This window comes from Myripristis murdjan, chromosome 3 (assembly GCF_902150065.1).
Source record: "Myripristis murdjan chromosome 3, fMyrMur1.1, whole genome shotgun sequence".
Lineage (NCBI taxonomy): Eukaryota > Metazoa > Chordata > Actinopteri > Holocentriformes > Holocentridae > Myripristis > Myripristis murdjan.
The window spans coordinates 32824673-32837675 of NC_043982.1; the positions used below are offsets into that span (position 1 = coordinate 32824673).

At 42.8% G+C, this 13003-nt stretch overlaps 1 protein-coding gene across 1 annotated transcript in view; it reads right to left on the reverse strand.

The window, feature by feature from the left end:
* lrp4 (low density lipoprotein receptor-related protein 4) overlaps nt 1-13003 on the reverse strand; it is a 124265-nt gene that overhangs the window by 76316 nt on the left and 34946 nt on the right. Inside the window, exon 2 of the mRNA XM_030079774.1 lies at nt 1434-1580. Coding sequence (XP_029935634.1) covers nt 1434-1580 — 147 coding nt within the window. The remainder of the gene's footprint in view (nt 1-1433; nt 1581-13003) is intronic.

Consider the following 13003-nt stretch of genomic DNA (forward strand, 5'->3'; position numbering starts at 1 on the left):
TAGTAAATCACTTTCCCCACACACAGTTTCCAAGTGGGTCTGGGGTTTTGAGCCAGCCACCAACTGGACACAAGTATGCTTTTCTAACCATCTGGGGGAGATAGATGCAGATGGAAGTGGTGAGTTAAATGATTGAGTGATTAGCTCACTGCTGTCAGCCAATGATTGTCTGTCAGGTTCAGATAATGGCCAGCTTTAGGAGCACAATATCAGTAGTTTTGTCCCCAGAGAAGCTACACATTAATAATAATACTTGCTGTGTACTCATCTCCATAGTAAACCGTTTTGGCAGTTAGTGTGATAGAAACTGATCATATTATACTGACAAGAAATAAGCCAAAATGTTAGCACTATGTGACCTTCTGAAGCCTTCTAACTTCAAACTTGAAAAACGGCCAACAAATGAATACAAAAAAACACCTCTCAGCTGATATTTTGGTTTATTTTTGGTTTTGCTTAAGTGTCTAATTTACTGTTGTCTCCTGAGAAGCTCCCCCACCTCCTTTCCACAAAGCACTGCACTGTGGGAAAGCAGTGTGCAATAACTGCACTCTCAAAATACTGCACACTCAAAATACTGACCCAATTAAGTATGTATATTGAGATTCTCGAGTTTAGGGCATTTAGTACGTCTACAGTGTAAACACACAACATACTCAAAATGTGGTTAGAATGAGCAATGTGAAAACAGTGCCATGTAGAGAGTTTTGGAAGATGATAGAAATGGCTTTGTAGTAAACTTTGTTTAGGAATGCCACTCACTGTGTCTGCTATGTTTACAAGAAGAATCATTTAAACAAGTATTAATATGAGTTTTTTAGAATGACAGTCAGTTTCCACAAATGTTTGAGCAGAGAATTTGAGTCATTAAGTATATTGTTTAATGGGCTGCAATACATTGGTTTCCTCCTGGAATCTGTACATAAAAGACAGATGTGAAAAGTCAAAAGTTCAAATTTGTTTCTGAAATTCACTTTGAAGGTCTCAGGAAAAGAAAATTCCAAAATGGAAAGATCATATCCATGTACACCAGTCACCCAAAGCACTATTCTAAATGTTCAAATGGCCTCTAGCTTAAGCAAATTTCAACATACAAGTGATATGTGGGTCAAGTAAACACAAGAAACCCACTAAATGGCTTTGTGTGGTATTGTGTATATTAGGCCTTGTATATTAGGATTTGATAGAGCTACAGACCACATCGACTTATGAATAACAATACAACACAGTAGGGAGGCTTCAGCATGGACTTTTCTGTCTCAGACATTCAAAGCGTATTTTGCCAACAAAATCAAACTTTTGAATAGCAATATTTCAAAAATTTGCTTTGAATATGTTCCTAGAGGAAGCCACTACATCAGATTCTACCATAGCCAGCTGCTTCTTACTGCATTGAATGTGGTTAAGATTTTGATTTGGACATGTCAACTCACTGCATCCATCCTCGTCGCTGTGGTCCCCACAGTCATTGTCTCCATCACACTGCCACTGGGCCGGGATGCAGGTGCACTCCCCAAACGCACTGACTGCACACGTGAAGTGATTCCTTCCACACGAGCATTCAGCATTGCCCTGCACATCTGCATACACAGAGAGGAGGAACAGAGGGTTAGTCAATCATTTGTTACATTTGGTGCACAAAAATTTCCATTTTCCTGCTATCTATAAATGATAAATGGGCAGAGATAGGTAGTGATAGCTGCCAAAGTTGAACAGGCAAAGAAAAGAGCACCATCTACAGAAATTCAAACTTTATCAACAGAAAACCCGTGGAAAAAGTGGAAAAAATCTGTGATGAAACAGCACAGCTATGAGAGCTTAGCACCAAAGATGGAGACAAACAAACAAACAAACCAATAATAAATAAATAAATAAAATGACAACAACATTTGGCCCTAAAATTACCACTAATTGGAATAAATAAGTAAAAAAAGACAGATGAAACACTTCCCAACACAATTCAATAGCAAACATGACTAGCTCATTTCCCTTTCATTTACTCATCACTTCTTTTGCGTAAGAACATTACATGCATAATTGACCATAGCTGAGGTGAAAAACCCCAACCTGCATCTGAACCCTGAATGGCATTTAGCACATGTGAAAGTTAAAAGAGAACGGGGAGGCCGTGGAGCAGTCAGACAGGAGACCTGGAGCTGGATGAGAGATGATGGGGTTGTGTTTCTGTGAGCTCTTTGGCCAGGGCTCTCTAGTTGAATACTGAATTCAATACTGATATGTGTGAGAGTGAGCAGCACCCCCAGGGCACAGCCAGTATTTGCAATCAGTAGTTACAGTAAAGTTATTTTAGTTTTTATATTCACTGATACTTGTGACTCATCGTATCTTTTTTGATCAAAATTTGATTTTTACACCTTTGAGGAGTCAGACCTGGGCCACACTGGGCCACAAAGTGCATTTACAAATCTACTAAAGATTCAAACATTTATTTGTTTTAACCTGCCTGGAATACCTTGTAGAGGTGTGGTTTGCCACATAGAACAACATGGACCAGAAGATTCAGAAAACCACAGGTTTTTGATAAACCAGTTTAGTATACTTTCAAGTGATTAACTGAACTGCACTGAAACAGTAAACACCATCAATTTCACTCCTCATACATTAAAGCAAACACTAGTTTGAAAATACTGTTATACTCAGCTCTGTGCAGTGCAGAGTATTCCAATCAGGAAGAAAGGCGGCGTTCCTTTGTATGAAGCAGCAAAATATATCTGCACCAAGACATGTTTCATAGCTGCCTTCTGCCATGCAGCTTCCCTGTCACTGGTCCAATAAGCTGTGTTCTGTAAACTACAGTCTAATACACTCCATACAGCCATCCACTATATCACCATGTAAAATGAGACTTCACAAAACACATGGCCTTTGGCCATACTGAATTCCACTGTGTATGTGCGTGTGTTAATTAATATGGTTTCATCTGGAGCTGAAGCATTGTTTCATGCCATCCACAGAGTGTAATAAATATGTCTGACCTTAACATAACTGGCTTTCATTAAATTAGGGTCTTTTGTCAGAGCACTGTGCACAAGTGTGTTTGTGTGTAGAGATAGAGAGAGAAGGAAGATGAGAGAGAGGGAGTTAGAGAGTTATATATCTAGATAGATAGATGGAGAGACAGATAGATAGACAGACAGATAGACATACAGACAGACAGACAGATAGATAGATACAGGGAGAGAGAAAGAGTTATGAACCTGAGTGTGAAGCCGTATTACCTCCTCAGGAGGTTTTAGCTCCTCCAAGTAAACAACGACATGCAAGTGATGACGTAAATGTGTGTGTGTGTGTGTGTGTGTGTGTGTGTGTGCGTGTGTATACGTGCATGTGTTTTGATGTTTCCAACTGGGACCCTTTGTGATAAGTAGGGCAAGCGTCTTTTTAACTAGACCCTTCTCTGTTACACTGTGTGCTCTGCTCACATGCATCTGTACACAGACAAACACAGCGTCCCATGTAGCACACAGGAATCACAAATGCAGATGCAGTCCCGTCCGTCAGTGTGCTGGGGCTGTTCGCCACAACCTGCTCAGTCTGGAGGAATCACATGGAATCACTGCATCTTCATACGCATCACAGCAAATCATGTCCAGTACAGGCAATAAATAAAGGCCTCTCATTTTGCTCTCACTTTGAAGCCCATTAATGACCATCTGTGTATGTGTGTGTGTGTGTGTGTGTTTCACTGAAACTGGCCAGCAGCAACTAACCCAGAGTTTCTTGGAACGTCTGTGTATGCGTGCATGTGGGCGTGCGTGAGGGTGTGTGTGTGTGTGTGTGTGTGTGTGTGTATGCGTGTTGTGTGTCTGTGGTTCCTGGCCTCCTCACAAAGGCATCAGTCAACCCAGGAGGGCCTGGCAAAGAAAGCTCAGTAACCTTCAGATCCCTCCCACAGCACTAAATTAATGGCCTCTTTCTTTTCATTTCCCTCTTTCACTCTCTCTCCTCATTCTTCTCTTTCCACCATCCCCTGTTCACACTTCCCCTTCAGCTGCCTCCCCTCCTTTCTCTTCTTCTCCACTTTTTTACTCTCTCCACCCCCCTCGTTTCCAGAATTCTCTGCTAATGGGAGGGAAATGGAGATGGCGTCATCTAAGTTATCCTCTCCTTTCCCATTTTCTTCCTCTGTCGTTCTTTTGGTCTTCAGTGTCCGACCCCTGATGCGAGGCTTTCACCCTCTGCCTTCCAGAGAGACAGACAGGTCGACCACAGACTAACTAAAGCCTGATAATCCCTGAAAGACAAAGACCCAACAGACAGATTCCAGATCCTCTACAACAGTGGCTTTCAAAGTGAGGTCCAGGGACCCCTAGGGGTCCTCAGCAAAATGGGAAGTAGTTTAATTTCCCTACAGTTTAATTCACTAGGAACTGGTATGATACAAAAACATCTCGTATGTGAGTAATTGTTTTGACATCATGTTTTAATCTCACCACTCTGAATCTGTCAGTGTTCAACTATGAAACCATAAACCATTTAAACTGTAACAAACCAAAACAGCTGTTCATGTAAGGTTGGAGCATGGAGCAAAATCACTTTAACGGGGGTCCGTGCCTTGGAAGAAGTCAACATGGGGGTCCAAAGTTTGAAAACTCTGCTCTACGATACACTGTCAGTGGCTCCTGCTACAATATTGGATATGTGAGATGCCGGGTAATGCTGGATTAGTCACTGTACCTTTCTATATATGTATTTTACTCAGCTGTGTTTGTGTGTGTGTGTGTGTGTGTGTGTGTGTGTGTGTGTGTATGTACGCATGTGTGCACGCTCACATTTCAGGCTGTGGGTTTGCACAGGGCTAAATTAGAACATAGTCTAAGCTTGAGCAGCAGTCATGTCACATGAAGCCACATCAGAGGCCTTGCATTTGTCAAACATGCTTTAAAAAGCAGAGGCCACTGGCTGTGACGAGAGCCAAAGAACTGTTTCCAAGGCTTAGCAGGGAACTATAATATACTGAATGGCACATGCATGCATGCTTACATACATATGTGCATGCATGCACAAGCAACACCGGGGTCACAAAAGAATGGGACCTTGGGAGAATAAAACACACTTATAAGTTCAAAAAATGGCAGTGAAATTGAAAGACAATTAAAAAAAATTCAACAACCTTTTTTGTTGTTTTTCAACATGCTCTCATTTTTCAAGTTGTCAAATATTAATGTGTGAATGTAACTAGCCACTGCAGGTGATTTGCAAAAAAGCGCTTACACAATGTACAAGTATGTATCATATCGATAGTAAGGAAAGACTCCTCAAAGTCCTCATTTGTATCACATGATCATGCATCTAAAAAACCACAGTACAGCCTAAGAAGTCAAATAGGAATGTCTCACCAAACCAACGAGGAGAACTCAATGCACATAAGATCATGACTGCTCAACAACCTCTGTGCCACTACCAAGAGAAAGCAGCTCTGTGATAAGTAAAGAGCCAGAACCCTCCCCACACACTAGGTGGTTATCTCTGGCTGCAGGTATACACTCTCACACACAACATGCAGTGGCAGCCAGCCATGGCAGCCCAGGGCTTTCAAAAGCAACGGCGTGACAAGGTATTGATCCATCACATAGATAGCAAATCATGGCGAATTGTTTTGCAGGGACTGCAGATCACTTTGGCCTGTTGAGTAGAGGATTAGGGACAAAAGATCACCTAATCTGTTACCGGATAGGATTCACAGATCGCCGAGTTTGTTTGTGGCTTCAGTTTGATGAAATTTTATTGATTGTGGTATCAGGTTCATGAAACGTTATGTTTCACATGTAGAAAGGTTCATCTCGCCACAAAATTCATTTAAGCCTCGCTTTGTCAATCCACAAACAAGCTGGTGCATCTATAGTGCCTACTCAGTGTTACACCAGTTGATCTAATGCGCCTTCCCTGTTACAGACTAGGTGATCTACCATGTAGGCTGGAGGCAGTGCTTAAGCTGTGTTAAATTACCAAGATCCTTGGCAAGCCAAAAGTGAGGCACACGGACAGCCAAACTGTTATTTCTGTGCTCGTATTGCTTTTCACCTGCCACCGCCAGAAGCTGGTGTGTGTCTGGAAGTACCTCCAGCAAAGCAAAAGAAAACACAGACCACCAAAGGGCAGTCTGTGCCTGGGTGAACGTTCACAAACTGTCTAAACGGGTAAGGTCGGGAGCAAGACAGGTGGTCCTGTGAGGAAAAACACAGATGATCCCACAACCACGCCTAACCCTCACCCACCTACAGCAGTCAGCCGCCACAAGGCTGCTCTAACCAACCGACCAACCAGCCGAGGAACCAAGCCGCAACTTGCCCATTAGTAGGACATAACGTCTCAACGGCATGTTTGCCTCAGATCTAACCAGGTGGCATTCAACCTCCGCTTTGCATTAAAGATGTTGCTGTTGTTAAATGACGAGTGTAAAGAGTTGAGGGGGAGTGCAGCGGGGCCAACACATACAATGGTAGCCCAGCCCTGAAGAGCGGGTGGCCACACTCCTTGAGCGATGTCAAAAGGCTGCCAGTTAATTAGGCATGGACCTCCCTGGAGTCTACCTGGAGGGTCTGAGATGTGTCTGTCTGTGTGAGTTTGTGTGTGTCTACTATAAAAAGTGATAAGCGGGAAGCTGGTGAAGGGAAATAAACTTTGTGACAATGCAAGGGATAAGATGGGTGTATGGAGAGAATGAGTCAACCCTTTTGTCCGTACTCTGTCTTTCTCTCACCTTGCATCCTCTCCTTCCGCTGCTGGTGTCAAGCTGTAAAAGTGTCATTACGGAAAGACAGCTGCGCCTCAGCACGTCAACACCTCTTCAGCCTGAACCGTCTTCTCCAGGCTGCATTCAGCAACACTAAGCTTTGTTGCACAATGCTGCAAAAGGACAAAACTGGTGCCCCGCCATGCTGTCAGGCAACAGTATCCATTCTTTGTCACTTGTCAACCTGGGAAAGTGCTGACTAAATGTGATGCGTGCATGTCTGCTGGATCACATAAACAGGAAGACTGAGTGTGTACTGCTTGTTCACCATTCACAGTCTATAGCTTTGTTTGGCATACTTAATGTAATACTGATGTGATGCAAAATGAGATGTACAGCTGTTCAAATAATAGTTTGGCAGGAGGCAAAAAAAAAAAAAAAAAAAAAAAAAGAATCGGTGTGAAGTGAAGGCTCAAGAGCTTGCATCAGCTGTCTACAGTTTGCAATAAATTATCTTTCTTTCTATACATCTATACTACACCAAGTATACAATTTAACAACTGGACACCTTTCAAAACTTTCAACTGCCTTGAGGCTTGGATACTTCCCTTGCAGACTGAAAAAAATTTTATATGTGAAATAAAATAGGAAACACTATTTACACCTGGTCTGGAAAGAAAGAGTTTTCCAAGAGCGACGATTTTGGGCCCACAGAGTATCCAACATTGAGGTTAAATAACCATAAATTGGAATGTGTTAAAGATCAGATACCTAAAATGCAACTGTACCGTATGAATGTGTAAAAAATACTCAACTTATCAATGCTATTTCCTTGGGAAAACAGATGTCTAATTTTGATATAACACACGAGATTGTGTCACTTCCATCTTCTTTCTTGCTTGTTTATCACATTGAAATTGGGTCGAGACATGGTGTGGGTCGTTTCAAAGTGAAACTTGCAGGGAGAGCGCGTGACCACAATGCTAACAGCTGTGGGCTTGAATAGTTGTATGCTTTTCAGTATAAAATAAAATTCAGTGCACATAGTGCTGATAACTCAAATTGCCAGCTGTCACTTAGAAAGTTGCATATCAATCATTTGACAGTGTGTGAATCTGCGTCAGAGGTGAAAGCCAATATTCCTTGCAGAAATGTGTTTTCAGGCTTGCAGAGACTGAATGTGGACATCTTTATCTTTAGTGTTTTGTCCACCAGTGTCGAGGAAGGAATGCTTTATGCACTGACTGAGCCATAAATGCTCTTTAATGTTCATAACCCTTGCCATTTTCCAGGCTTCTTCCTTCTTCTCCCTCTTTTTCTATCTCCCTTTTTCCCTCTGATACCACACATATGGAAGTTCTCAAGATGCTCCAATCCTCAAAGAGCACATTTGCCAAATTCTCTGCGGTTGCGATGGCTCTGGGTTACGGTGGCTTGACATAAAGATGCCAATAGGCTCATCTTCCTTGCCTGTTTCCCTCTCCATCGGCTGATCTCTACCTACTAATTTGCCCATCATAGATCAGACCAGGCCTGAAGTGGGTAGCTAGCAACCACAGCAACACATGTTGAGCCCAGCCGGGGAAAAAGATATAAGCATGGAGGAATAACACACACACACACACACACACACACACACACACCAAGTCTTAAAAGGGATAAAATCTTGCTCTTAAAAATGCTAAAAGCACTCGTTTGGACACAGCAGTAAACATAAACATAAAGTACTGCGCACACCCCTATGTTTAAGAGTTTCAAGTTTGTGTCAAATCTTCAAAACCCTGCTAAAAATCTTGAAGGATGACCCCCATCATCACTAGTTCATCCTCCTGGCTCACTCACTCTCTCTCACACACACAGACACACACACACACACACACACACTGCTATGACACTGGCAGCATTTGGTCAGCGGCAGGGCTCTTTTCTCACCTGCTCATCTCAGACTTTCATTAAAACTTGGGTCTTATCACAGTGCAGTGCTCAATCACTTTCTTATAATGTAACACAGCAGGAGTGTGTGTGTGTGTGTGTGTGTGTGTGTGTGTGTGTGTGTAAGCAAGCGTGCAGTGGTCTGCTTTTCATGCTGTCACATGTTGACACTCCCCCAACCTGCCTGGAGGCTTCATTATAGAGCTTAGCACTGCATGTCCATCATGTACACTACTTTAGCCAAGCAAATGATGTCAAGTATGTGCACACAAACACGTTCATGCACACACACACACACACACACACAGCTAAGCCACTGCCTGCTGGGGGTGTATCGTCCTTTATTTCCGCCACGTGAAAACAACATAATTACGTGCCCTATAATGTATCATCATTCTACTGCTGAGGGTTAAAAACAGGACTCGGGAGATCAAAGGAGGGGAATAAAATGAAAGGATAGTGCTGCTATGAAGCTGTACGCACACACACACACACACACACAGACATAAAAACACACAAACACACACATGCAGAGTGTCATCATCTGTAGCTGGCCAGCAGTCTCTCTGAAGTAAGTTCAAAGATAACATTGACTTGGCCAGGGATGAGTGGATGGCTTCTGGATGGGCATGTGGGTTGGCACTAGGTGGGGTTGGGGTGGGTTGGGGTGTATTTGGTGGTGGTGGCACGTGTGTGTGTGTGTGTGTGTGTGTGTGTGTGTGTGTGAGAGAGAGAGAGAGAGAGAGAGGGAGAGAGCATTATAGTGTGTGAGAAAAAGAGGGAGAGAGTGAGCATGCAGGGAAGTGAATGAGGTACACAGATGCGGGGACGTGGGACAGAGAACTCCCTGCACTGCAACAAATGTCTATTTTAACAAATCACTCAGCTTTAAATCTGATTGTTCTTCTTTTTCTTAAAGAGTGAAAAAAAATGTCTCCATAAATGCTCTCAAACTTGCAAAGCTGCAGCCTCCATAACAATGTGTGATTGTTTGCTCTTTGTCCTTTAATTTTGTGACAAAAGACCATATATATGCAGTGGTATTTAGATGGTATTTAGCAGCTGAAGTATCAGATGTCAAACTTTCCCAGCAGCACACAGCATTACCATCATGTCTAAGAAATCTTCTTACAATCTTACAAAATCATGATACAAAAAAGTGACATGAAACTTGTATTGTAAAATATCATTACATATTGTAAAATTCAGGCAGAAAGACAGACGGGTGAAAACAGCCTCCTTCACATTTGTTGACAAAGGTAATGGTAGTATCAAGAAAACTTCAATCAAGAATTCTTGAATCAAGAAAGTAAACTGTCTTAACCCACTACCAGATTTGTACTTTCCTTGGGGAAAAAAAAAAAAAAAAGATTAAAAGACCATTGGGATGGATATATTTTGCAGTGTATGTCATGCTGTGCTGGGTGGTGCGGGGCAGTGCGGTCTGGTTGCCAGGCTGTGAATGGGTTAACAAGGGAGAGGGGCGAGCTTGTCATACTACATTTCATTTTCCACTACTGTCAGCCCTTTGTGATGACTTTGGCCTCTCAAGACTGTACTTATGTGGCTTTGGGGCTCAATGTGTGTATGCGTATATATATTTGTGTGTGTGTGTGTCTGTGTGTGTGAGAGAGAGAGTGTAGATGGGAGAAGGACAGTATGGCTGTCCAAGAAAAAAAATTAAATAAAAAGATACGTCAATACCAGTTTCTTGCTTTCACTTGTGTGGGAAAAAGAAACAAAAAACTTTTCAGGACCTCTACATGAGAGAAAGGACAACTACCGTCCAAAAAGACTCAGAGCACTTGAAGAGAGACGACGACAATCGTAGTGCAGAGAGAGGACGAAGCAGAGCGACAAAATAAACATGCAGAGGACTGTGACAATCCCAAACCCGTTTACAGGAGGCTGCAAACGGGATCTACAGCGTGTGCGGGGCAGATGAAGAGCTCTGGGTCTGGCTGTCATAAGCCTGTGTGGGAGGACTCCTACGGCGTTTTTATTAAGTGTGGGTGAAAAAGCAAGTGCTCTGCATCATGGAGGCAGAGAGAGAGGGAGAGAGAGAGAGAGGGAGAGGGAGAGGGAGAGGGAGAGAGAGATCTGACTATTTGTTCAGTAGCTGCTGAGGCAGCACCGGGAATGCCACACCACTGAGATTAAAGGGTCGCTGTTGAGAGAGAGACACACACACAGATAGAGAAAGAGAGAGAGAGAGAGACACAGAAACATAGAAAGTGAGAGAGATATCGAGTGTAGTCTTGTGTGCAAACATGTGCGTAAAAATGCAAGAACCAGCAAAAATTCAGTGAATGAGTGGGCTCCTCTTTCTTGTGTGTTTACAATTCAAGTGCAGATTTCCAGTAAAAAATCGGAGCCTTTCGGCATTTTCATGCAAATATGTATTGGCTTCAATATGCACAGATGTGTATGCGTGCGCACGTATGTGTGAATGTGTGAGTGCAAGTGTGTGTCAGGCCTAGCAGTGCAAACACAGTGGGCCTCTAAGCTGTGCCCCTGGCTGTGAACACTATACTTGCTGGGCAATGTGCTGAGTGAGCACTTGATGTGTGAGTCCTCTCTAATCCACAGATTGTCTCTTTAGCCAGCTGACCCCCTCAGCCCACAACTCCCCCCAACCCCACCGACCCATGACCCATGACAATCAGGGCCTCCATCAGACAGACTGGTCTGAGCTCCAACCGAGCCCAGGGCGCAGTGCTCCTTTCTGGGAAGAGTGACGTGAAGAGAGTCCCTGGGTGTGGAGCTGTGGATGGTTACTGTTCACACAAGCAACAGCTAGCCTCAATGCAAATGAAATGAGCCTTTTCTACTGGAAACCATGGAGAAAAAAAAAAAAAAAAACTATACCAAAACAACATGTGGACTTCAACAATGTCCAATAAACCCATTCTGAGTGACCCATCTCAACTCCACAAGTCTATTGTTCAGTTGAGGCAAATCAAATCCACATTTCTGGGTTGTAAAAAGCATTGGACCTCGCTTGACTGCAAAGAAAGTAGCGGATCCAACAGGAATGTTAACATCCCCGTGCTTGAACCACAGTCCAGGTGGAATAAAACCCTGACACACTGCAGTGAAATGGAGAGAGGTGTGGAGAAAGCAAGGCGTGCCGGATTCAACTGGCTGTCCGATGTGAGTCTGAAAGGCTTGAATGAATCTAAATCACTGTACGGGCTGCAGACGGGCGATTTTACTGTTTCCAGCAGGATTTCTGTCTAGCATACATGGAATGCTGGTGGGATTTTAGGGGTTTGCTCCTTGTGTGTGTGTAACCCTAGTGTCTGGCCCATGTCCAGTACAGCACGAGGCCCAGAGAAGTCAGTCTATGTGCGCTACACGAGCCTCCTGTCTGGGCCAAACATCCAGGCTAGACCCTCCCTGCAACCCAAACCTCCCAAGAGATCAGCACCTCTCCCTGGGCCTTATCGATCACCCACTCTCCCTGCTTCAGACGGAGGCCCCTGGCTGCACACTGACAGACTGAAATCCACCTCAGGTACAAATCAAACAGGGCTGGCGACATAAAAAAGCACAGCAAACCGAGATTGAAGCTGGCACTAGATAGCTGATTGGCATCACGTCTTCCTCCCCAGTGACCTGAACACGATCTTGAATATGAATGAACTGAAGAGCTGACGCCACTCTCATAGGAGCTGAGTGTTCCTTACTAGTGAAGTCGAACTGTATGATTATGGCAAAAAAGCATAATCCCTATTATTTTGCTAAATATTGTCATGTTATTAACGACTGATTTTCTGTCGACTGAGAAATTGTTTCTATTTGTTTCAGCACTCATTTATTAATTATAATTTTAATACTCAATTAATCATTTTAGCCATTTAACAAGTAAAAACACCGAATGTTTTCTGGATATACCTTCATAAATGACTCACTCTGGGATCTGATAACTTCTGATGCTCATTTGTTGTTATTTTTAACATTTTGTAGACAATATTAAAATGATGATGATGATTGTCATTATTAGCAATCAAAAATATACTACAGATTATCTGACAACTGAAAATAATTAATAGTTGCAGCACTATAATAATTGCAATTAATATTATTACTAATGGAAGGGCTTCAGAAACCAGACTGGGTTGTTCAGTCAACTTGAAAATATAACAAAGACGTAATTTTTATTACCCATAAAATTTCAAGGTACAATTATCCATTATTAATTGTGCAGCCCTACAGTAACGCAGGTTTACATTATAAATGAACTGTTTGCACATAATGCAAATTAGACAATATGATGGTCTGTGCAAACATTCATTTCTGCTACATCAGGTTCCAAACTCAGCCTGGTGAAGGTTTTACAATAGAGAGCAGATCATTCTTGAATGGTCTTCG